This window comes from Anas platyrhynchos, chromosome 13 (genome assembly GCF_047663525.1).
Source record: "Anas platyrhynchos isolate ZD024472 breed Pekin duck chromosome 13, IASCAAS_PekinDuck_T2T, whole genome shotgun sequence".
In the NCBI taxonomy this organism is placed as follows: domain Eukaryota; kingdom Metazoa; phylum Chordata; class Aves; order Anseriformes; family Anatidae; genus Anas; species Anas platyrhynchos.
In genome coordinates this window covers 11,299,411-11,324,505 of record NC_092599.1, presented here as the reverse complement: position 1 = coordinate 11,324,505, position 25,095 = coordinate 11,299,411, and the positions used below count along the sequence as shown (strand labels likewise).

The 25,095-nt window shown below is 58.6% G+C and overlaps 1 protein-coding gene across 4 annotated transcripts in view; it reads left to right on the top strand.

Annotated features, from left to right (window-relative positions):
* Positions 1-25,095, top strand: part of PLXNA1 (plexin A1) — a 104,535-nt gene that overhangs the window by 58,490 nt on the left and 20,950 nt on the right. For all 4 annotated transcript variants that reach the window (XM_072044559.1, XM_038185761.2, XM_072044557.1 and 1 more), the window contains exons 11-23: positions 6,854-6,950; positions 7,141-7,331; positions 10,528-10,679; positions 11,036-11,156; positions 11,510-11,646; positions 12,159-12,326; positions 13,244-13,337; positions 13,825-14,064; positions 14,228-14,371; positions 15,203-15,437; positions 16,699-16,841; positions 20,530-20,786; positions 24,351-24,417. In XM_072044559.1, the coding sequence (XP_071900660.1) occupies positions 6,854-6,950; positions 7,141-7,331; positions 10,528-10,679; positions 11,036-11,156; positions 11,510-11,646; positions 12,159-12,326; positions 13,244-13,337; positions 13,825-14,064; positions 14,228-14,371; positions 15,203-15,437; positions 16,699-16,841; positions 20,530-20,786; positions 24,351-24,417 (2,046 nt within the window). The remainder of the gene's footprint in view (positions 1-6,853; positions 6,951-7,140; positions 7,332-10,527; positions 10,680-11,035; positions 11,157-11,509; positions 11,647-12,158; positions 12,327-13,243; positions 13,338-13,824; positions 14,065-14,227; positions 14,372-15,202; positions 15,438-16,698; positions 16,842-20,529; positions 20,787-24,350; positions 24,418-25,095) is intronic.

The following is a 25,095-nucleotide window of genomic DNA, read 5'->3' as shown; positions in this document are numbered from 1 at the left end:
AGGTGGCATTGCTCAGTGCCCTGCTGGGCCCTGCACCGACCTTTCCTCCTCCGCATGGAGCCAGCCCCTCCCTCCTCCCTCAGATTTAATCCCTTTAAAATTTGTTTTCCATCACTCACACTGTGAAAGCTCATTTGCAGCTTAACGCCGGCACCAATCCCCGCTCCCCTGGCCTTCGGTGGCACCGGTGACATTTAGGAGCCATCGCAGGAGCCTCCCCGGGGTGCAGCATTTGGGCACGAGGAGCATCCTGAGCCTGCTGCCTCAGCCCCATGCCCCATGCGCTAATGCTTGGGGGGTGAAATGTCCCCATCCTGAGCTGCCAGCTGGGAATTTTGTTGGTGGATCTGCGCTCAGGCAGGAGCTGGATGCACAAAGTGCAGCCACCTTCTCCTGGGCTAACAGGGCTGGACGTTTGACCTCAAAAATGCCGGTTAGGTCCCAAAAGCGGGGCGAAATGGCTGGAAAAAGGGGCCAGCATCATTGCAGGCTGTGTGTCCTCGTGATGGGCAGCAGCAGCTCGGCAGGGCTGAGGTCTCGGGCGGCAGGCTTTGTTTGCAGGCCCAGGGCAGCTTCACAGAAGGCAGAAAAAAAAAAATTAAAAAAAAAAAGTTCTGGCTTGAAAGAAGCTGTCTTTCTTTCGGGGTCTGCCCGCCTGCTTTAATGTTTGAGGGCATTTAGCCAGGCTGCTTTATGGTGTGGGTGATTCAAATTCACACTTCTGTGAAACTCGTCTCCTCCCTGTCTTTTTTGCAGTCCATCTGGCTTGTCGATAGCGCGTCGTGCGTCGCGCGCCGTCACCCGGCGGTGACCCTCCGGAGCGGGTGGCCCTGGGGGGCTCCCTCGCCTCCAGGCTGGGAGAAACCCTGCGGGTTTCTGCCCTTTGGGATCTGGTATTCAGGCCGGGTTTTGGGTCTTGGCGTGGTGTGGAGGATGCTGGTGAGGGGAGGAATAGCGGGGCCGTGCTGTCCTCCTGGCGTGGAAGTTGAGAAATGGATGGGCTCCTTTCTGGGAGGCATTTAGGCGAGCTTTGTTTCCAGGAGTTCAATGGGTCCTAAACAAGAGGTTAATTACTTTGCTGAATTAGGGATGCTTTCCTGAATTGCGGATGAATGGAGGGGATAATAAGTCAAGTCCACTTAAAACTCTTTGTCTTTTGTTTGGTTTTAGTGCTTGTCAAACTCCAATGACTTTTTAGCACTTTGAAGAAAGGACATCTTTGTTAAATATTCAACAGTCCATTCATTAAGGTTTGAGTGCCGACTATAAACATCATTGGAGGCACCCGATAGATCTTCAGCAATCCCAAGGGGACGGGGCTTGGTGTTCCCCATACATCCCAGGTCAAAAAGTGAGCAGAAAAACCCCTTTTGTGCCTCCTCACTGCAGTCTCTTTCTCCTCTTCAAAAAGAAAGCAACCCTAAGGGTTTTCTGCATGCACTGCAATGAAGCAGAAAGAAAAGGAAAACCCAACTAAGAAAATAAATTCTTCAGCAGCAAACCAGGTTTTTTGTTAATTGGCTGCTTTAAATCTTCCGGAGGCAGGCGCTTTCAAGTTTGCTTTCTTGCAGCGGAGGATGGGAAAAGGGCCACCTATCCCTCAGTCTGTGCAGATAACGCCGCCGAATTTCGCTTTCCGGGCAACCCTCACCTCTGCCCGTTCTTTCTGCCGTCCCTAAGCAGGCCTCGTCCTTGCAGTCGTTGCATAAAATGAAGTTTCACTGGTGGAAGAGCGCCCGAGCTGAGAATCCGTGCTACTGCCTGTAGCAGGCATTCAGTCGACTTCATCAAATTTAGCCTTGGTGTTGGCACAATGACTACAGGTGTGCTCCCTGGCAGGGATTTACCTTCCTGAGGATGTTCCTCGGAAGGCTGGCGGAGCCCCAGAGCTGCTCTTTCCCTTTAAAAGTAAAAATAGGAAGGAACCCTGCGCTCCTTTTGGAGAGTATCCGAGTTTGCTGTCTGGGCGCTTCCAGTTCAGCCTCACGCCTCACTTATTTCCCTTCCCCTTCGACAAAAGCCCAACGTGGCGCTGAGCAGCTGGGGCACCTCCGCATCTCCCTTTCGGCTCCTTCCTCGCAGTCCCCCCGGCACGTGCCGCACGCTCAGCTGCGGCTCCCGCTGTCACCCCACTGTCACCCCGCTGTCACCCCGGTGTCACCCCCTGGCGCAGGCACGGGTCGGCACCTTCGCCCTGGAGCTGCGTGGGGTGCTCGGAGCGACCTCGCTGCCCTTGTCCCCGTGACAAAATGACACAGCCCTGCAACATTTCTGCCACGTGCCTGTGACGAGTGATGGGAGGACGTGTGCGTGGGCGCAGAGCGAGCTGGTTCCTGCACGCGGGTGGTGCCCAGCTCCAGGCACGGGTGCCGGGAGGCCAGGCAAGCCCCGCAGATAGATGCTTTCTGGGTGTTTTTTTACCATGATGGAGCCCAGGAGTTGGCCTGCTTTATTCCCAGATCTCGGGTTCTTCGACAAATTTGGGGCAGGACAAATCCGGGGGCAGCAACTTGGGTGTGATGGGAAGGGAAGGGAGGAGACGGATGCGGGAAGAGCGAAGGGAGATCAAGAACCAGAGGGCGAGCGCTCCCATCAAGTCGTGCTCAAGTCGTGCGGGTGACGGTGTTTTACTGGGCCCGGGGTGTATTTATAGAGGCTCATAAATCACACACACATGCCCCGTTCGAGCACCACGCACCTCCAGCGTGTGTCTCTCTAATTAACCAGCCGTGGAGAGAGGAGCAGGATTGGAGCCCCCAACCCCAGAACCGTTTGCCGACAAAGCCGCGCTCCCTGTCCTAGCGGTGCCTGCATTTATCTTTCCTGCAGCAGTGTTTAAAGTGAAAAGGGAGTATCAGGAGAGTTTGATAGGATCCAATTAAATTCCAGCAGATAAAATAATGATGAATTGCAGTTGAGCCCTGGCGAGACGCGATGTACATTACTGCCGTCCCCGTAGCGCGGGGAAGGAGTTGAGGTCATCAACTACAGAAAAATAGGACACAGCTGCAGCCGAGCCGCTCCTCCAGAAACGCAGCCCAGGGGGATGGTGCCTGTGAGAGGGAGGGGGGGACCTTGGGGGGAGTGGAGGAAGACTGGGATGCGTGGGTTTGCTCACAGAGCTCGCAGGGGGCAGGGGAACAACCCTTCCAATGCATGACGCCTTCCTTGGGAAGCGGTGTCCCTGTCCCTGCGGTCCTTCGAGCGCGGCTTTGCTGGGGTTGTGGCTGGAGCAGGGGGGATGCCCCATGGCAAGGGGTCCTGCAGAGCCTCCACGTAGGCAGGGAAGGGCTGGTGCCTTCAGCTGTGGGGCCAGCGGCGCTGGCAGGAGCATCCTGAAGCCCATCTTGGTGCAATCATCTGCCCCTTAATTTTGGGTGCACCCTTTCTGGCTGTGGCTCCCCAGGGGTACCCCTGGGAGCTCCCCAGAGGGAGCTGAGCAGCTCCCACTGCTCATCTCCGCCAGCAGGGCTCTTACCAGGACCAAACACTTGAGCGTTTTGGGGAGGTGGCAGCAGTGTGCCGTGCCCATGGGTATCCCTTGCCTGGGGTGTGTGGTGGGGATGGGGTGAGCATGGCAAGCAGAGCTCAGGAGGTTGCAGAGCTTGCTGAGGAAGATGCCTGAGCTAAGTTCTGGGTGAAGAGCCTTGAGAAGGGCTTGGCGAGGAGTCCCCTTGCCTGAGTCACCTCCCTGCGGAAGGAGACCGTGCTGGGAACAGCTGCATTCGGGCTGGCGCGGCCCCGTCAGCCCTTCTACATCTCTTGGTTCCTCCAAAGGCACCGAAATGCTGCCCCGGGCTAGGTGAGGAGCCAAGTCTGTGCCACCGGCTTGGTGACATGTTCTCCTGTCCCCTTCTGCGGGCAGTGCCATGGCACATGAGCCCACATTTCTCTCTCCACACCATCCCTTTACTCTCCGGGCTGTGCCTGCTGTATTTTGGCTCCCAGAGCAAGCTGCCCTCACCCACAACCCATCCTGGGCACGCACCACGCTCCTGGGGACATTGGTGCCGCAGAACGTGGTGGCACAGCGCAGGTACGTCTGACACAGCTCATCCCAGCCTCCCCTCCCGCAGCCCATCCCAGACCGCCGGCAGCCGCGGCGATTGATTAACCGGGGAGTTAATAACAGCTAAGTGCTTAATGGATGTTCAGCCCTGTGTTAGCTGGAAGCGGGGAGGAGCCGCTGTGACAGGACCTGCTGGCTGTCCCCGGGCGCTGGTTTGGATCCCGAGGGACGGGAGGGCCTTGGAGGTGTCCCCAGGGGATCTGCAGCACGTGTCCCGGGCTGAGCTTGGTACAGCAGAGGTTTCCTGGGTAGCCAGGAGAGTGCTGGAGCTGTTGGGTAACCTCTTGCCAAGCCCAAAAGCAAACATTGCAGTGCGTAAAGAGGGTTAACGTGCGGCAGGGTACGCAGAGGCACAGGGGAGCGAGAGCAGGAGGGCGGTTTTGGCCGTGCCGCTAGCACGTGGCCCCAGCCCTGGCTGCTTTCCCTGCCGCCGCCTTCCCTTGCTCCCCACCCTGTCCCTGGGACTGGGGAGGCCGTTTGTGCCCTGCTTTCTCTGCGTGCCCATCCTGGTGTTCAGGGGTGCCTCTGGAGCAGCCCCAAAGCCGGTTGGGTCCCTGCGCAAGGAGTCACGGGGAGCTGGGGTGAGTGCGAGGCCGGCTGGATTTGAGCCGGGAAAGCAGCCCGGGGAGCGAACCTTGTGAACGTGTCCTTCAAAACAAGAGGTGCTTTGGAAATCAGAGACACACCTGGCAGACCTTGCCTTCCTAGGAGGTGGAAACCCGAGCCCCTGTGGCTGCAGTTCCTGCCCGCACCCTGGCTCCAGCATCCGATAGGGGCGGGTGGCGGCATCCGAGCCGTGGGCCCGCTGCCCGTCTCTGTAGGGCAGGTGAAACGCTGCTGGCGGTGACAGGAACACCGAGGACATGGTTTTCATCATCAGCTGTGTTCCCTCAGCTGTCCCCTGCCGTGGCTGCCAGCTGGGGCAGCGACTCCTGCTCCCTCCTGCCACTTGCAGCGACCCGCTGCCGCCCCAAACTCAGCGAGCTCGGCACAGGGGAGCCCCGGCCGTGCCCAGATGGGCAGCAGCTCCCGTGCAAACCTCCTGGGCAAACCTGTTGCTGTCTCGGGACTGGTGCACGAAGAGTTAATGCTCTCCCTCCCTCTCCTCCTATTCTTCTTCCTCCAGCCTCCATCCCACCTCCCAGAAGAACTAATTTCCAAAAGCAGCCGGGGCAGAGAGATGCAAATAAGTGTTTTGGACAGCTGCAGGCTGGATGCCTTCCCGAGATGCCAGGGCCCCAAATGAGACATGTCAGAGTACAAATTGAAAATGCCAATTTCACTTACGCTGCCACGTGGCTCGTCACAGCAAAACCCTGCTCCGGCGCCACCGCCGCCCTCCCCAGCACGTGCGCGCCCGCGGTGCCAGGGGACAGGGGACGGTGCCAGGGGACAGGGGACGGCCACCTCTCGCCGCCCTGCCGGGACACCCTCAGCCTCTGCATGGTTAAGAGCATGGGTATGGGATAAAGGAGGGTGAATTTGGGTTCCCAACCCAGTTCTGGCGATGGGGATGTGGCCGAGAGGTGCTGGATGGCGGGGATGTTTCTGCAGCAGTGCCGTGTCTGGGAGCAGCCTGATGGAGCTGTCCCTGGGGAGGGCAGGCGGTGGTGGAGCAGCTGAGTTTGCAGCTGGATGTTTTGTGCCCTAAAAGCACTGTGTATGGGTGCCCTTGGCAGCCTTGTTCCCCAGGAGGAGCGTGTTTTGGGGGCTTCCAGCCTCCCCTTCGGTGGAATGACCCCTGGGTGTAGGACCATTGGCCAAAAACTGTGGGTGCGCAGCGTGGGACCAGAGGTGGCTGCTGGTTGGGGTCAGAGGGGAGGCCAGGAAATGGGATTTCGGAGGCTGGGGTGGGCAGGGGAGGCCAGGGGTAGCCCCGGGCTTGCTGGAGGTGGCACGGCCGTGTCCAGCCCGCAGCCGGGTCCCCGCCTGGGCGAGCTGCTGCCCGCGTGTCCGCGGCTCCCTAACAAACTCCAGCAACCCATGAATCATTCATTTAATCTCTCCTGACACGCCTGTCATTTTCTCCAGAGAGGAGCGGGGAATCTCTTGCTGAAGGAGGTCATTAGCTGTCAGGGACGGTTCCGACTGCCTTCCTGTCTCCGTATCGATTAAAGCTCTCCGCCTGTGCGCTGGGGCTGTGCGGGGAATATTGATGGGGCTGCCGGGGCTGCGGCTCGCCTGGCGAAGAGGGGGAGAGAGGCTTTGGGTTGGAGGAGGCGCCGGGCTGGGAGCTGTTATCTGCTGGCGTGCTCGCGCTCACCCGGGCTTGACGGAGCAGCGGAGGTGGGGACATCCCGGCTGGGTGCTGGAGCCTGAGTTTGGGCATCGTGCACCAGGCCCTGGGGATCTGGGAGGTCGGATCCTGCTCCATCACGTCCCTGTGCGGGGAATCGGGGTGGCAGTGCTGGTCCTGAGGATGTAGGGAAGGGCACAGCCCCCTCGCAGCACTCGTGTTTCTGGCACGGAGAGGTGCACGTGTGCTCCAGGCACGCCGGTTCTTTCCGCTTCTCCCAGCAGCGGATTCGGACCCTTGGGTTAACGGGATTTTGGTCTGTCTAGAAATCCTCTGTTTCGCTCGTTTGTTTTTTTTTTTGGCAGCCCAGCCTGCTGGTTTGCCTGTGCTGTGTCCGATGCTTTGTCTGTCCTGTTAGACCTCTCTCTCCCTTCTCCATCCCTCTCCTCGTGGTCGAGGGGCAGCATCCTGGTGGTGATGCCCCGCACCTCCCGGCGTGTGTCACCTCTCCGGTAACGGCCTCTGCCTCCCTCTGTCCCCTCCTGCAGTATTTCTACGAAGGGAACGACATCAGTGACCTGCCGGTCAACTTGTCCGTGGTCTGGAATGGGAACTTTGTCATCGACAACCCCCAGAACATCCAAGGTGAGTGAGGGACGGGACCGGGGTGGGAAAACAGCCCCATGCGCCCCCGGCCCCCATCCCACCTGGCTCCATGCACCACCGAGGCACCGATGCTCCCAGCCACGTCCCCCAGCGGGTGCCCTTCTCCCCGTGCCCCCATTTTGGGGCTGGGGGGGCCGTGCTGACCTCGGTGCCCTTCCTGCCGTTGCAGCCCACCTGTACAAGTGCTCGGCCCTGCGGGAGAGCTGCGGGCTGTGCCTCAAGGCCGACCCACGCTTCGAGTGCGGCTGGTGCGTGTCGGAGAAGCGCTGCTCGCTGCGGCAGCACTGCCTGGCCCCCGAGAGCAGCTGGATGCACGCCAGCAGTGGCAACAGCCGCTGCACCGACCCCAAGATCACCAAGGTATGCGGGGACGGGATGGGAGTGGGGACGGAGCTCTCTGCTGGCATGTCGGAGCAGCCAGATCTGCTTGGGGGTTGGCTTTGGGGCCATCCCCGAGGTTCCCCTTGTTCCTTCTGCGTGTGGATGGAGGATCCGGGGAAAATTGTGGATCTGGGCTGCTCCTCCCCTTGTTGCTGGGGCTGGCAGTTCATCATCCCCCTTCTCTGGCAGTTTTTACGGCCCTTGTTCAGTCAGATTGCAAACGTTAATGTTCACATGTCTGTAGGGCCGGGCTCCAGGCGCTTTAGGAGGGCTCGGTGCGTAATTCCATGTGCTGCTTTCTGCTTACCCACGGCTCGCGGGGCAGGCAGGCACTGCCGGTGTTAATTACTGCAGGCTTAGCACCGTATCTGATCTGTTTGGGTTTCTGTGTCTTATCTGATGGAAGCTGGAAATGAGAAGGGGCTGCCCGCGGGTTCCTTCCTTTTGGGAACGGGACTGAATCCCAGCGCCTGCATCGACCCCAGGGCAGCCTGGTCCTGGCTGGGGTTAACGGGGCTTCTGGAAATCACCTCGGGGGCTGCTTTTTGCTGCTGCTGCCATCCTGCTGATGGGGCTTCCTGTGGCAGCTCCAGCCCCGGGGTGTCCCGGGGCACCCCAGAAGGTGGCCGGGGCTGTGAGCTGCGAGCATCCTCACGCACCCTGCAGCTTCCAAGCAGCAGCTGGCTGCTGGCCTCAGCAGCGGGCTCTCCAGCCCTGCATCGTTACCCGGGTTTGCACTAATTGCAGATGGGGCATAAACGGGGCTGTTAGCAGGTGGGCTTGACCTTGGTGCTGCTCCAGGCTGTGTCCCGGGGCTGATGCGAGTCGGTGGCTGGTGCAGATGCGTGCGGCTGTTGGCGTGGTGCTCCTCCAGCAGCCTCCTCCTGCTGCTGCTGCTTTCCACAGCCTGGTTGTGGGCAGGCAGCAGCCGGGCCGGCATGGGGTGTGAGGAAATGGGAGTCCTACAGAGGCTTTGGAAGGACCTGGAGCCTGCCTCCAGCCCAGCGAGCAGGGGAGCAGCTGTGCTCACAGCTGGTGGAGCTGGGCTGGGAGACGACCGCGATTCTTCATCCGTGGTCTTGCTCATCGCTCGGTGGGAGGATGAGCAGCCCTGCAAACCTGCCTGGTGCTGGCTGTGACCCGCAGGGTGATGTCCCTTCCCAAGGCCATCCGTGTCCCCGGCTCCCCCTGTCCGTGCTGCAGCCGCTCAAGCTGGGAGTGAGCAACTCGTGCCCGCTGGAGCCATTTACCTGTTGATTTAAAAGGACCCTGTGAAACCAATTAGCAGCAGAACGGTGCTGTTTGTGGGGCTGGGGGCTCGGAGCTGGAGATGGGGACTCGGGGCAGGCTCTGCCCTCCTTGCCAGCGCCCCGCTCCCAGGCGGCTTGTTTAGCTGTGACCTTCCTGTGCTGCGCAGCCAAGGGGTCATCCCTTTCCCGGGCTCGTTTCTCCCCAAACGCGTGGCCCTTGTCAGGTTTGCCGCGGAGAAAGAGGAATCTAACACGCCGGAGCAGCTTTTAACACTCGTTTAGGAATACCAAACAAACAGCCGCTCCTCGCCAGCTGCCCCGGCGGAGGAAGAGCGAATCTGATCGCTGGCTGCAGCTGCTGTGCCGAGCCCTGAGCCTGGGCTTTCATGGGGGCTCTGCTGGCTTTGGGCAAACTACAGCGCCCCAAAGCCCAGGAGGGTTTCGCCTCTGTGTAAAATGGGAGATGTGGGTGCCTCGGGTTTGCTGCACGCCCCAGGGTGCTGCTGCCAGCTCCGCCACTGCCCTGGGACACGTCCCCACGCTGGGCTTGGTGCAGAGCAGCTTTGGGCTGTGCTGAAGGTGAGGAGCCTGGTGCAAGCCTGGAGGCGTTGGTGGTTAACCCCAGAAGTGATCACTGCAGCTGAGCCCTGCAGAAGTGACCCCTGGCTCCGTGCTGCCCATTGGGGCAGGGGATGTGGGTGGCGGCCGCTGCCGCACGCTTCCCTCCCTCTGCTCGTCCTCCTTCCCTCGCCGTGGGCTGTGTGCGAGGAGCAGGAACATCTAGCTGGCACTGGCCTTGGGCTTGCAGCTGCCCGGAGCTGCCAGGAATGCAGTGAGCTGGTGCCTGCTCGCTTGTCGCATGAGCGCAGCTGTAGGGTGAGGCTGGCCAGGTGCCGGCCTGAGCGCAAGCGGAGAGATTTCCCCGTGCTCAAGGAGACCTCTGCTCATGCTGTCTTCCAGCTCTACCAGAGAAGGCATCACCTCTCTCCAAAGGGTCCCTTCTCCTCGATCAAAATGCACTTTCCTCCTGGACCAACCCAGCCTGCATTCCTCTCTTCCTTGTCTCCTTGCTTGCAGCTGCTTTTCCCCTGCTCCCTCTCCATCTCCGTGCCACCAGCCCCATCTCCTGTCCCAGCCCGGGCACACGCAGCCCTGCCATTAATTCTGTTTAGCGCTGCAGGTGTGCGCCGGGCCCTGGGGCCAGCGAGCGCTGGTGTAAAATCGCCCATAATTGCCTTGTTGGAGGCAGCGGTGGGCTCGTGCCTCTCCGTTCATCCGTCATCCCGCTGCCTGTTGTCAGGCCACACCTGTCCGCTTTATTGGGAATCATCCTGGTAAATGAGGCATGGCATGGGGCGGAGGCTCTCCAGCAGCCAGCCAGCCTTGGCACGGGGTTTGCTGGCAGAGAGAAGCCCGACGGGGGTGAGCAGGACCTGGGTTCCCCTTTCTGCCCCCCGCCTGCTGTGTGGTGAGGGAGGAGAGGGCTTCCTGCAGAGCCACTGCTGGCTCTGCCGCTCCAGCAGGGACGTGGTGGGGATGGTTTCTCCTTTGGGGACATCTTGGGACCTTCATCCCCTTGTGTAAGAGACCTGCCCGAAGGCAAAGCCACGTGTCTGCGCTGTTTGGCTTGGTTGGAGACGCGTTGGTGCTATCCCATCTCCTTCCCATCCCTGTCCTTGTCACCTGTGGGGTGGCTCCATCTGCAGCAGGGTGTCCAGGTCCTAGCCCACTGCATCTGGCACCTCCTGCCTTGTTCCTTGGTGGCTGTCTGAACACAGCTGTCATTTGGGAAGTCTCTCCTGCGGATGCTGTGGTGTTTAGCACCGCTCATCTGCTCCTCGCTGCACATCCTGGTGCCCTGTGGCTGTAGCAGGTGGCACCTGCCAGCTCCGGTCCCTCGGCTGACGTGCTGTGCTGTCCCCTAGCTGTCACCTGAGACGGGCCCCAGGCAAGGAGGGACCCGCCTGACCATCACCGGAGAGAATCTGGGCCTCAAGTTTGAAGACGTGCGCTGGGGAGTCCGAGTGGGCAAAGTGATGTGCATCCCCATCGAGAGCGAGTACATCAGCGCCGAGCAGTAAGTGCCCAACGAGGGCTGGGCGCGCTCCGCGTCACCTCGGTGCATGGGGACGGGGGTCTTGGGGCTCAAACGCTGCCCGTGCCCACAGAAAACGTGGCACTGCCAGAGGGACAAGGACCTGCTGGGCATGGTTGCTCTGGGCCGTGGCGAGGAGCCTGAAGATGCTGGGGAAGCTCTCCTGGGGGCTGGCAGTAACCGATAGCCACCGCTGTGTTTTTTTAGTGACCCTGTTGGCATCTGGGACCTCTGCGTGGTGCCAGAGTGGTCCTGGTTTTGGGGCTGGTCTTCTCCTACAGCACATAGGGAGTATTTCAGTGTCAGGGCACTGGAGGTTTCTTCCCCGTGTCTTTTAGGATCGTGTGTGAAATTGGAGATGCCAGCCCGAGCAAGGTCCACGACGCGCGGGTGGAGGTGTGCATCCAGGACTGCTCCCCCAGCTACCGCGCCACCTCGCCCAAGAGCTTCACCTTCGTGGTAAGGGCTGGCGGTGTCCCCCCGTGCTGGAGACAGGGCTGGCACCGTGTGGGTGGCTGCTGTGGGATGGAGGCGATGCTGGGTGTGTGGGGGCTGCCTCTGGGCAGAAAACTGGCCCCGGTTCCCCTGGGGGTGCTCTGGGCAGGAGTTGGGCCGTGCTGGTTGTGTTTCTCCACGGCTGTCCCTGCAGTCCTGCTGGCACCGTCCTCCCGTGACACCGTGCCCTATTGCTGTCCCATGGGTCCCTCTCCTTTGTGGCAAGCTGTGTCCCTGTCCCCTGCTCGGGGTTGCTTTGAGAGTGGGGTTTTGGACCCGGTCCTTGAGCCCCTGGGGCTGTTCCTTTCCCTCGGCAGACGCCCACCTTCTCCCGAGTGATCCCCGCCCGGGGCCCTCTCTCCGGCGGCACCTGGATCGCCATCGAAGGAAACCACCTGAACGCTGGCAGCAACGTCACCGTCACCATCGGGGGACGGCCCTGTGCCTTTTCATGGTGAGGGGGCACGCAGGGTGGAGGGGGACAGGAGGTGGGAGCTCCGGAGGCGATGGGACCCCCAAACAGAGCAGCCACATCCCGCGGGCACCTGGAGGAGCCTCTCCTTCCGAAACCTCTTTGTGTCAGAGGCTCCAGGAAGAGCCCAAAGAACAGGGATTTTTCTCTAAAAGCACAAAGCCCTGAGGCATGAAGTGGATAATTTTTAGATTAGGGATGATAATGGAGCGGCTCTTTAAATATTTTCCTGCGGTAATTACTGGTTATCAGCCCTAATCGCTGCTGTTTGCAGCAGCCGCGCAATGGGAACACTCAGGAGCTGCTCAGCCTTTCCCGGCTGCCTTTTGTTTCATTTCTTGAGTTTCTTTTTCTCTCCTCCTTCCTTTACCCTCCCGACACTTTCACGAGGGAGAGGGGGCTGGGGTGGGGGCACGAGGTGGGGCCTGGGTACCCCTGGGTGCCGTCGCCTCCCCCCTTCCCAGTGCCCGACTCTTGCCACGTTTCTGCCCCAGGAGAAGCGCCCGCGAGATCCGCTGCAGGACGCCCCCCGGGCAAAGCCCCGGCGGGTCCCCCATCCTCATCAACATCAACCGGGCAGAGCTGAGCAACCCGGAGGTGAAGTACAACTACACCGAGGACCCCACTATCCAAAAAATTGATCCCGAGTGGAGCATCAACAGGTGAGAGGTGCCCGCGGGGAGCCTGCAGGCAGGCGGTGGGATGCGGGCAGGGCTCCGCTCTGCACGGATCCTTACTCCTGTCGGGTGTTTCTCGGTGCTGCCACAATATCCACCTGGCCGTGCTCCAGAGATGTGGCGAGAGGAGTGCGAGGAATGCCTTGGCACCGGGTGCCTGCGAGCTTCTGGCCCGCAGCGCTCAGCCTGGCAGGGGGGCAAGAGCGGAGAGCGCTTCGGATCTGCTTAATTTCAGCTTGACATTTGGCGGCAGCGAATAAAATTAAAGTATTTCCCATCGGGGGCTTTTTGATATGTTTACATATTTTTCTAAAAGGTTTGAATTGGCTGGAGAGGAGGCAAAGGAATCCATTAAGTGCTTGCGCGGAGGGAAAGCTTCCCCAGGGTGCTGATGAGGCACAAGCTCCCCAGGGGCATGGCCGAGCTCTGCGGGACTTGCGGGGCTTTTAATTCCCAGTGGCGGAGAAAACCCCGCAGGGATCAGCCTGCCCTGGCACCCTCTCCCTGGCACCATGGAGGAAGGGGGTGGCGGAGAGGACCTCTTGCTAGTGACACTTCCCAATCATAGATGCCTGGGTTTCTTTACTGGAAGCTGCATTCAAACTGCGACGTAAAGACACAGGGGGGGATATTAGTGGTATTGAGCAGGTTTTCTATCTCTGCTTGTCTCCTGGGTCAGCTGAGTTGATTTGGTGCTGGTAAATGCCAGATCCTGCTGGCCACGGTGGCATCTGGGTGGGATAACAGATCCCTGGAGGGGGATAACAGGTCCCTGGAGGTAGCGCAGTGCAGGCAGGCTGCAGCAGATGGACATTTGGCTGCTGAGGGGGGGTGTTTCTCTCCCAGAAGCAGGGACCCCAGGGTCACGGCTGCTTCTCCTAACCCGCTGTCTCTGTCTCTAGTGGTGGGACGCTGCTGACTGTGACTGGCACCAACCTGGCTACCATCAAGGAGCCCAAGATCCGGGCCAAGTACTGCAGCTCTGAAAGGGAGAATGTGAGTGGTGCTGGCTGACGGGGAGGGCAGGGCACAAGGATGAGGGATGCCATCTCTGCAGCACGTGGCACGAAGCACATCCCCTCCTCTCACGTGTGATGCCGTGGAAGGGGTGGTGGCCAGGGGCTGCACCCACAAGAGGTGCAGTAATATCTCTTCAGGGCCACAGGGGCACTGCCAGGGTGGGATATTAACATGCAGGAATGGTGGGAGGTTTGTGGGATGTCTGCAGGACAAAGAGCCCATCCCCAGCAAGCTCCCACCCACCACCCATCACGCATCGGTTGCAAATGCCCCTCCCTGCCCCTGAGATGCAGCTGCTGGGGTGGCACGTGGCCCTGTCGACATTACGGCACAGGGAAGGAGAACCCAAAAATCACTCCTCTTGCCAGAGGGAAGGCAGAGCCAGTGCTTGCAGGTTTCTGTGGGGTCAGATCCTGACCTCACTGCCAGGATCATGTCTGATCCGGGTCTGTGCCTCCCGCAGAACTGCACGGTGTACAACGACACCACCATGGTGTGCTACGCGCCCTCCATCGACAACCCCGAGCGGAGCCCTCCAGAGGTGGGCGACCGCCCGGATGAGATTGGCTTCATCATGGATAACGTCCAGGCCCTGCTGATCGTCAACACCACCAACTTCGTCTACTACCCAGACCCTGTCTTCGAACCGCTCAGCCCCACGGGGATGCTGGAGCTGAAGCCCAGCTCTCCCCTCATCCTCAAGGTAAGGCAGCGGGCACCTGGGGCGTGTTCCCCCACCTAGGGGGCTCTCGTCTCTCCTGGGGCAAAATCTTTTGCTAAAAGGACACAAATTGGCTCTGTAACGAGGCTTTGGAGCATTCCCCATTGCATGAGAGCTGACTGTGTCCTCCTTCGTTCCCTCAAAGGGCAGGAACCTGCTCCCTCCGGGTGCCGGGAACTCCCGCTTGAACTACACGGTGCTGATCGGGGACACTCCCTGCACCCTGACCGTGTCCGAGACCCAGCTCCTCTGCGAGTCACCCAACCTCACAGGCCAGCACAAAGTCACGGTAAGCAGGACCCGTCCCGGGAACTGGGCAGGAGGTGGGGAGGAGAAAACAAAGGGTTTTGCTCTGGGGATGCGGCCGTGGCTGGAAAACCGCAGGCGTTTGGGGCACTGCTGCCTTTTTTCTCCTGGCCCTGGCTGGGTGTCCCCACGTGTCTGTATCCCAGCACTGCCCACGCTGGGTGCTCGTCCTCAGGTGAGGCAGGATGCTCAGTGTGCCTGGATGCAGCCCTTGGGAACCTTGATCCTGCTCCCCAGGCATGGCTCTGTGTGTTTGATAGGACCAAATACTTTGTCCTCTCCCTGCCATGCTCAGCCAGGAATCCTGCGCCCCTGCTGGCCCTGCCAACATCCCCCCTTCCCTGCTGGGTGCCAAGGCACAGCCGGTGCCGTGCAGGGGGGGTTCCCACCCCTTCCCCAGTCCCTACCCGTGCTGTAAGGGGACTCGGTGCGTGTCAGGTTGTCGCACAGCAGTGCTGGCGCTCCAGCTCCGCGCGGCCTCTGCCTGCTTGAAAGGGACCCGGTGCCGTCCCCCCAGGCTCCCCATCCGTCAGGGAACTCGCTTCACATCCCATCTGTTCTCCTAACGCTGGCTGAATGAGACATCAAACTCCCTGCCTGCTCCGTGTGCGCGGCGACAGCGTGCGTCTTACATCCCATCAGAGTGCGCAGTGCTGCTCCGAGCTGCTGTGTGCCCTGTGCCCTGTAGGGTTTAGGGGGATTTTCCTCATTTCCCCACACCCCCAGGCTCCTCGTGGCTCCCAAGGCAGCAGACACGGCTGGAGGGCACCTGCACCCTTGACTCGTGGCCCTTCTCTTTTTCCCCGTGGCACAGATTAAGGCCGGGGGGTTCGAGTTCTCCCCGGGGACGCTGCAGATCTACTCGGACAGCCTGCTCACCCTGCCCGCCATCATCGGCATCGGCGGCGGGGGCGGCCTGCTGCTCCTCATCATCATCATCGTCCTCATCGCCTACAAGCGCAAGTCCCGGGACGCCGACCGCACCCTGAAGCGCCTCCAGCTGCAGATGGACAACCTGGAGTCCCGGGTGGCCCTCGAGTGCAAAGAGGGTGAGCGGTCCCAGTTCTTGGGTGGAATTTGGGGCTTTTTCCAGTTCAGGAGTTCCCCTTTTCCCTCATTTCTCGCGTTCCCCTCCAAACACGAGAAAAGGGGAGCAGGGAAGGTAGCGGGGGCTGCCCGTGAGCAGGCAATTGGTCTCTCATTACGTGACAGACGGATGCTGAGAAATTGGACAGAATTCCCTGTATGATCCTGCTGATAAAACCTAATTGCCCATTATCCCCCTGAGCTGGCTCCCCAGGCCCCGACCTTGCCAACCGCAGCTCCAACCAGCCCGGAGGCTGCCGATGGAGCAGGCACCTAAAACAAGATGATAAAAAAAAAAAAAAAGGGGAAGAAAGAAAGAAAAAAACCCTTTGCTTCCCCGAATCCCCGTCCCCAAACAGGCGTGCGGATGGCGGTGGTGACAGGGAGAGGGGAGGGAGCTGGTGGAGGGGCTGGTGTCTTGTCTTCCACAGCTGGCAGATAAAAGGATCTGCTTTTAATTAAAAGGCACAATCTCTTCCCTGCCTTTTCTCTTTTCTAGTCCCACTAGTTACAGATAAGATAGCACGCCTTTCAAGCTGACGGTTTGTTTTTTCTCATCAGGCTGACGAGCCTGCAGTCCTGTGCTGTGCTTTCAGCTCCCTTTAAAGTGCCATTAATTTGATTTTTCTGAGGGTTTTCTCCCCCCCACCCCCAGCTCCCCCCTCCACCTTCCCCCGGTGCATCTCCCGGCCTCCTCTCTGTCAGCTTTTCCCTGTAGGTGCAATTAAAGGTTCAGGACCCCCCCCCCCCGCTGCTTTCCCCTGGGAATCGGAGCTGGCTCTGCTCGGCTCGGGAGGTGCTGGGGTGGGTGTGTTCAGCTCTTCTCTCCAGTAGTATTTAGGTCAAAACAAAATGAGGACATTCTTGTGGTTTCGGCTAACGTTTCCCCCAGAAGCTCTGGCTTTCCTCAAGCCCGGGCTGCCCGCAGGATCCCTGGGAGCGAGCGAGTGCTGAGCAAGGGGGATTGGAGCCCCCTGGGGGGCCCGGTGGTCCTGATCTCAGCTCTACCACTTGATTTATTCTGGGGAGAGCATCCCCTCTGTCTCCAGCTCGGTTTCTCTTTCTCCATCTGTAAATGGGGGCAGATTTAATAGCCTTGCCCGAGGAGGGGGATGCGGATCTGACTCGAGCTGTTGGGTGTCAGGGGTGTAGCAGAGGCTGGGTGGCAAAGCCGTGTGCTGGGGCTCGGGGCAGCGTTGCTCAATTCTCCTTTTTCCCCTCCAGCTTTTGCCGAGCTGCAGACTGACATCAACGAGCTGACAAACGACCTGGACGGGGCCGGCATCCCCTTCCTGGATTACCGCACGTACGCCATGCGGGTTCTCTTCCCCGGGATTGAAGACCACCCCGTGCTGAAGGAGATGGAGGTGGGGTGCCGTGCGCCTGTCTGTCTGTCTCTGCAGTGGTTTGTGCTGGGGGATGTGCCTCTGGGATGCCTGCCCTGGAAAGGCGAGGATGTGTGGGGTGGTGATGCTCATCTGCCTCCCTTGAAACTTGTTGTCAGCTGTGAAAATGGAGTTTTGGGGGTTTCAGAGTAGAGTGTCTTGAGTGTAGGGTTGGAGAGATGCTTTGGTCCTTGAGCAGACAGTGAGGGACACAGGCTGGCGAAGGTGGGCAGAAATATCCTGGTTCCATAGCTAACCTTTGTCAGAAACAGGGATTGAGCCCACCCCGATGCAATGGAGTGGACAAGCAGCGAAGAGCAGGGAGAGCAAAGCTTTTTGGGGATGTGGGATCAGAATAGCAAAGGAAGGCAATTGCTGCTGCTTCTGTGCTCGCAAGGGTGGTGGTTGCTTCTTAGGACAGGCAGGGGAAACTTCGTGGATCAAGTACTGGGGGCATACATCCAAAACCCACGTCCCCTTGCGTTTGGGGCTGTGCAAGCCCTGTACCAACTCGTGCTTCCCAGTGACCTGGTCCCTGCAGCTCATCCACTGGTGCTGGAGCCCCGTGATAAAGCCTGAGGCTCTTGCTGGTGTGGTCACGGTGGAGCTGGAGGGCCACCTGATGGGCTTGGCCACTGCCCCAGCCCCACACGGCAAAGAGCAGCTCACCACGTGGCAGCCACCGTGAGCACAGCCCGGCCGCTGAGCGGTTGCTGCGCTCCCTGACATTAATATCAATATTTATTTTAATATCATTGCTGCTGTCATTTTCTACGGCACTTGCTTTATTCAGTTGGATTGGTTTGATGCCTGGCTGGCCACTCTTTGCCAGCAGACTTGTCCTACATCACTTGCTGCCCCGGCTCCGTTTCCCCATGCAGGGCCCTACCCGGGTGTCCTGCCCCTGTGCCCTAACCCAGCTCCCTCTCCACTCCCCACGCCTGGTGAATTTGGGGCACAGCACCTGGTTCTTCTTTGCAGGGCTGCTGAGGCTGCTCCTGCTTGGAGAAACGAGGGGAGTTAAACCTTAGCTTTCCCTTCCCTGGCGAGGTAATTAATGCTGACGTGGGCTTTGCGAGGTGTTTAGGAAAAGCAGCCAGCCCTGGTGCAGGATGCATGGTTACGATGCAACGCGCTCTTAGCACCTGCGAGTGCACGTGCTGGTGTTGTCAGCCAGCATGGCCACGGCCTGGGGAGCTGGCCCCGTGCCTGCTCCCTAATCCCAGCTCCGGAGGCGGCGGGGACCCTGCTTCCGTGGATTTCCCCCTGCAGCTCAGGTTTCCCAGCTGCTCGGAGCCATTGCGCCCGCGGGGAGCAGCGCAGCGGGTGTGAAAGCAGCCCTCCCTCGGGCACGGCCCTTCCTGTCCATGTGGAAGCCTGGTGCTCAGCTCTGCTCTGCTCTGCTCTGAAGGTTTTTCCCTAAAGGGCTGGGGCGATGTGGGGGCGGTGGTGCCGGGCTGTGCAGAGCCCCCGCAGCAGGCGCGTGGAGGGGGCGCCTCGGAGGGAGGGGGAGCAGAAACCTCTCCTGGCAGCGTCTGTCAGATGTTGCAATCCCTTCCAGAGGGGAGAGGGGTGGAAATGGTATCAAACCGGAGCTCTGGAAAGGAAATCACAGGGGAGTAATTGTACATCAGCTGCGGGGGGGCTGGGCAGGAGTTGCTCCACTCCCAGCTCCTAATTCAAAACATCCCACCGGAGAGCATCCAGGCTCAGCATTGCCGGGAAACAAGGGGTTAAAGTTGCATAGGAGCCAAAAAAAAAAAAAAAAAAGATTAAATAAAGCAACTACAGTTGTGCAAGCTTCATATAATTTAATCAGGTTTGCTTTTATTTGTCTCTTTACTCCGAGTGTAACATTAGCTGTTGCGAGTGCTGGGAGGGAGACGGCGCTTGCTCACGCACCCGCTAATCCACAGCCAAGTATTACACTGTCATTACCAGTTCCCTTTCTCTTTAGGTTTGTTGGGGGGAGGTTTGTTGCTTTGTGTGAATTTAAGCCTGATTAAATATTTAATTCGGTATTGTTCATTTATTTCTGCTAATGATCAGCAAGTTAAACACGGCAGCCCAGCCAGGCAGCGGGGTGGCGCGCGCGTGTGCAGCGCTGGGCGCGGGCTGCGTGCGATGCTGGGCTTCGCTCGTCCCCTTGTGCTCTTCCCAAAGTCCCCGTCCGATGGCTGCTGTTGGACGGGGCCCATTTCCCAGCTTGTTGAGCCCCAGCTGCTCCTCTCACGGAGATGCAGCCCTGATCGGATCTGGCTGTCTCCTGCTGGAGCGGTCGCTGCTCAGGGCACCGACGCTCCTTGTGCAGCCCTCAGCTGGCTGCTGGAGGGAGACAATCCCTCGCCCCGCTGGCTCTGAGCTGGCTTTTAGGGTCACTGCCCTGAGAGACACCAGTGGGGTCTTCCTGTGCCGAGGAAGCCTTTGTGTGTGTCTGCAGGGAGCCATTGGTGCTGCTGAACCTCAGGCACCCGCCTGGGTTAGTGGTGTTGTTGCACCGAGGTCCCTGTGTAGTCTGGAGGGAGGAGAGGCTTGGGGAGAAGGTAAATTAAAGCACGTGTTCCTAGCGGGATATAAAGCCTCTGAGACGTGATAAAATAAGCCCAGCCATGTGCTTGCTCATAGGAAGAACCCCAAGGCTTGGGGTCACTCCCCTGTCCCCATTCTGGGATGCCCAGGGACAGGCACCCCCTCACCCGGGTGCTGAGGGACATGTGTCACCTGAGGGTTGTGCGACAAAAAGGCAAGGAAATGGGATTTATTTTATTTTATTTTTTTCCCTGTGGGAACATCAGCAGTTTGGAGGGGGAAGAAGCAGCCACGAGAAGCTTCGCTGAACCAAAGAGCAGTGATCCAAAGTTGTGATTGAAGTGAAATGATTTGATGTGTCAAAACCCTCTTCTTCATTTTGAGTTGATGTTTTGAAATGAAGAGCGTTGTTTTGTCTCCAAATATCGACATGAAATGAAATTTTTCACTTATTCTCCCAATCAGGAAGACAAGGGGAAAAAAAAATCATTAAAATTGACGTTTTACCGCAGCAAGGCTTTTATTCAGAGGAAACCATCTTTTCTAATGGGAAGATGTTGTGTGTAAAAATGCTCATTTCTGATGAGAAATATGGTCGGTGCTGACCAGAGCAGCGCTAACGAAGGCAGTGTGGAGATGAAAGCAGCCCAGCCCAGTCCCTGCTGGGCACTGCAGAGCCAGGAACGGCCCGAGATGCAGCTTCAAACACTTTCAGAGCAAAGGGAATATTTCAGGCCGTGTCTGGAGAGGGGCAGACGCAGGTTTCCACTGTTTGCTTGTATGTCTGAAACCCATCCACCTAAAACCAGGCGAGTTTGCTGTCTGCAGAGCTCAGTGCCGAGGCTTTCTGTGCTTTGTGGGTGTTAGAAGGGGCAGGAACTCTGTCTGTGCGATACCCACGGCACGTGCTGCAGAGGTTTGGGTGGGACCTGACCTTCTCGTTGGATGAAATTGAAATTCTGATGGGTGTTTTTGGGGTCGAGGCGAGTTTATGTGAGTGAAGTGCATGTATGTGCGTGGGGAGAGTCTTTGTGTTTGTGTACTGATGCCCCAAGATGGTGCTCCCTTGATGCGCAGCCCACCTGCCTTCCCATCGCCCTCCTTCTTGTGCCCATCTCCCAGCTTTGCTCTACCCTTGCAGGTCCAGGCGAACGTGGAGAAGTCCTTGACCCTCTTCGGGCAGCTGCTGAACAAGAAGCACTTCTTGCTGACCTTCATCCGCACCCTGGAGGCCCAGCGGAGCTTCTCCATGCGGGACCGCGGCAACGTGGCCTCCCTCATCATGACGGCGCTGCAGGGGGAGATGGAGTACGCCACGGGCGTGCTGAAGCAGCTCCTCTCCGACCTCATCGAGAAGAACCTGGAGAGTAAGAACCACCCCAAGCTGCTCTTGCGGAGGTGAGTTTCCATCTAAGAGCTGGGTGGTGGTGCCCAGGCAACTTCTGTGTGCGTGGGGACACGGGGTGGTGTCACTTAGGGGTGCCACCAGTGATGGCATTGGCTGTGCCTTGCTGTTGGCACTCCTCTTGGTGCCCCTGTGTGCTGGCAGCTGGCAGGAGTCCTCCCTTGCCTGCTGCCTCTCTGGGGCTTGCCCACCTCGCCAGGCTCCTGGGGGTTTTCGGGGGAAAGCCAAGTGGATCTTCTCAAGCCAAGAGTCTTGCCCGGGGCCAGGGGAGAGCGCGAGCAGGAGGCAGCGTGCCAAGCCCTGCTGTGAGTCTGCCTGGCCCATCAATATTTAATGATAGCTCTGAGCTCTCCTTCATCACGGGCTGATGAATATTGAAAGATACACCAAGTGTGGAACAAAAACAATTAATAAGCTCCACCAGCCCACCTCGAGGCCCTCCGTGCCAACCCTCCCTCTGCACGCTGTGCCGCGCCTCCCCATCTCTGCGTGAGCCCGCAGCGGAGATGGAGCAGAACCTGCAGACCTTCTCCCTCCAGCAGGGACAGCTGTGGGGTTGGCGTGTCACCAGAAGGGCTGGAGGAAACCAGAGCATCTTCCAGACATCAGCCAATGTTCATGGTGTGGCCAGGCTGGGCAGCTCGTTGGGCTGCGTGTGCCTGGCCATGGGGAGGTGCCTGGAGCAGAGGCAAGCTGGTCCCAGCTGCATCCCACCTACCTTCCCGTGGCTGGTCTCTTTACTTCACTTCTCGCCTCCAAGTGAAATACAGGGAGCCTGTAATTTCTCAAAAGACCTCATGAAAAACGTGCCAGAGAGGGAGTGGTGCAGACGTGTGGCTGGCTGGGAGAGGTGGGTCATGAAGGTGCCACCCCGCATGTCCCCCGTCCCTGAGCGTGTCCTTGGGCTCTCTCCTTGCTGTCCCTCCCCAGCATCAGGCTTCACTGAAATATTTAAACTGCGTTTCCAGCTCGTGGTTCACTCAGGGCATCTCAAAGCTGCTGCCATCGGAGCAAAGCTCCGGAAGGAAGTAAATCAATAAAATATAACTAAAAGGCAGCGCAGAGAGGCCAGCAGCTGCAGTACCTGCGTCATGGGAGCAGTCTGGGGACAGAGCTCAGCCCCTGTTGGTACTGTCAGCCCAAGGACTGGCATCCCCCAGCGATGGGGTCTGGGGACCCCACTGCAAGGAGCTGAAGGAGGCTTAGGACAGGGATGAGGTCCCATTGCTGGTACCCTGCTTGTGCCTCCCAAAGGAAAATGTAAAAAGATTTTGTTCTTCCTGCAGCCGTGACATGGGACAAGCAGCATTTGGGTATGGGGCTGTGCCTCCTCTGTTTTTTTGATTAGCCCTGCTGTTGGGTGAGAGGATGTTCTTACTGCCCAGGGCAAGTGGATTAACATCGATCTAACCAGGGAGAGCTGTTACTTCGTTATTTGGTTATTGGATAATCCCCCCGTTGCTGTGGCATCTGGCTCTGTCGCAGATGAAGGCAGCCATCGGCTGGAGCCCGGTCTGGGGCACTGCAGACGAGTGTTTGGGGCTGCTTGGTGAGGGACCCGCTCTGAGGGCTGGGGAGGATGTCTGCTGGTAGCATCAGCCCAGCCCTTTCCTTGGCTTTCTCCCCACATCACTTTCCTTGTCTCTTTTTTGCTCCCCTTGCTGGATTAATCTTCCCTGATAGGGCTCAGGCAGGCGTTCCTCCTGGAGCCTGAGGTCTTACCATCCCCTAATGCCTTAAGGAGGGCTGTGCTATTCCAGGGAGGCCAGAAAGGGCTAAACCCCATTAGCACAAGAGAAAGGCTTGGAGGGGACCATACGACCCCGAGTCAGCTTGAATAAACTCCAGGAAAGTGGATTTCCTACCCCAGCCATCTGGCCATGGGTTCCTGCCCCAGCTCCCCTGCGTGGCACTGCCCCTGGGCAGCGGGGCTCATCCTGGGGGGCTCCAGGGTTCAGGCTCCTCCTGATTTGGGTTTTTTCAAGTCAACCTGCTCGCGTCTGATCCCTTGGGGTAACAGGAAGGCGGCTTCGTTTGCGAGGCTATTAGTATTGCTTGTGCTTTCAGGAGCATCTGCCTTTACGAGTGGCTGATGTGATGATTAATGGGTGGATGGGCTGAGGAGCGTAGCCGGAGAGCTTCAGGAGGCTGCTTTGCCTTTTTACCTCAGAGGGAGCAAAAGTGACTTTAAAAATAATGGGCATGTTAAGGTGAATTTTAATCTCCTGGCAGCCTGTGGTGCCGAGGCAGGCACGGTGAGCTGTGAGCGGGGTGGGGATGTTCCACAACAGGCACAGGCACTCTCCTAAACTGTCCTTGCCACGGCACTTTGCAGCAAGATGGAGTCTGGACTTGAACTGTGCTTAGGAGACAAGGGTTTCTGAGGTTTTCTGAAGGCAGCTCCAACTGCTGCTTCCACCAGCTGGGAAGCACAGCTCCATTTTTAAGCTCGTTTTGGAGCTGCTGGTTGCAACACTGCAAGCTCCTTCTGCATCACCACCCCGCTCTGAGGGGACACAGGGACCTGGCGTTTCACAGAATGGTTCAGGTTGGAAGGGACCTTCGAGATCACCCAGTTCCAACCCCCTGCCATGGGCAGGGACACCTCCCACCAGCCCAGGTTGCTCAACTCCCCATCCAGCCTGGCCTTGAAACCTCCAGGGCTGGGGCATCCACAGCTTCTCTGGGCAGCCTGTGCCAGTGCCTCACCACCCTGTAGTGAAGAATTTCCTCTTTATATCTAATCTAAACCTATCCTCTCGCAGTTTAAAACCACTACCCCTTGTCCTGCTATGTCTGCCCTTGTAAAAAGGCCCTCACCAGCCCCCTTTAGGTGCTGGGGGGTTCCTATAAGCTCTCCGTGGAGCTCATGGCTTCTGCTGGACTCGCTGCAATGGGTCCGTGTCCTTTTTGTGCTGGGGGCCCCAGAGCTGAAGGACTGCTCGGGGTGCTGCTGGGGGGCCAGTAGCACTGGGCTGGTTTCAGAACAGCAGCAGCGCTGAGTGCACTGCAGTACAGGTCACAGCAGCAGCTCCTGGGGGGCAGAGGGGCTTCCAGCTGGATCTGACCCTTGGCAGTGCTGCAGGAGGTGTTCCTCTCATGGAACGTGAGGTTTGGTGAGGCTTTACCCGTGTGCCTCATACAGCCCTCTGTCCCTGGAGGGAGCTGCCTGGTTCCAGTGGGACATGGCAGCAGAAACAAACTTCATTTAAGCAGCAGGTACAAGGGAGAAGTAGGAGGCTGGTCGTCCCCTGGGCGAGACTCCTCGTGGGACAAGATCATCCGTGGCTCTCTCCAGCTCTGCAGATACGCTGGAGACTCGTTTGCTTCTCCCTCTTGGAGGGCTGCTATGGCTCAGCCCGCCAGATGGGAGGCGTTTCACTGGAGCTTTGGCTGTCTGCTTGTGCCCCTTTGCTTTGAGTCTCCTGCCTTTCTAGATGTGACCTTTGAAAGCCAAAAATAATTCAGCCACAGTCTGAGGGTGAGGTGGCAGCGGGTAGGGTCGGAGACCTTTAATATCCTCTCCTGATGGTTTTGCTCTCTGCCTTTCCCTACAGAACGGAGTCGGTGGCAGAGAAGATGCTGACAAATTGGTTCACGTTTCTGCTGTACAAGTTCCTGAAGGTGAGTTTGGGAGGGATCGCTGACCCTGAACAGGATGGGAGGTGGGATCCTGCCTTGTCACCCAGAGCCGGGGCTCCTTGGTTTGTGACCCCCTCCTGGGGCACCAATCGCTTCCCGGGCCCAGGTTTCTGTCCTGAATTTCTGAGCTGTGATTGCTGGTTCTGGGTTCCCTTTTGGGGAAATAGCTGAGATTGAGAAATGAAATGCAGACAGGGATTGCTTAATGCATCCTGGCTTTGAGATCTTCATAAAAACAGTGCCTGGAGAAAGGATAAATCTGTAAGAACCCAACTGAGCCTCGAATCCCTTATGAGCGGTTCCCATTCCTGCCTCCTTGCCTCTCCCTGTGCGGCTCAGGAGGACGAAGCCCCAGGAGCTGGTCCTACAGCCACGGCTGTGCTCAGGGGATATTTCTGCACGTCTGAGCTGCAGCTTGATGTGCTGCACTCCTCACGTAACACTGCTGCTTTTCCCTCCTCTGCCTTTTGAAACAGAGGCTCCTTGCTAGGGGGACGCTTTCTCCCAGCAGCTCCGCTTTTGCTCTTGCTTCCCCTCCGAAAGGTGCCCCTTTTGGGGACTTGACACCCCGTGGGTCCCACCGGGGGACAGCAGCTCTCCCCACCGTGTTTGTATGAACAAATCAAAGACATTTCCCCTGCCAGGATTGCTGCTTTCACC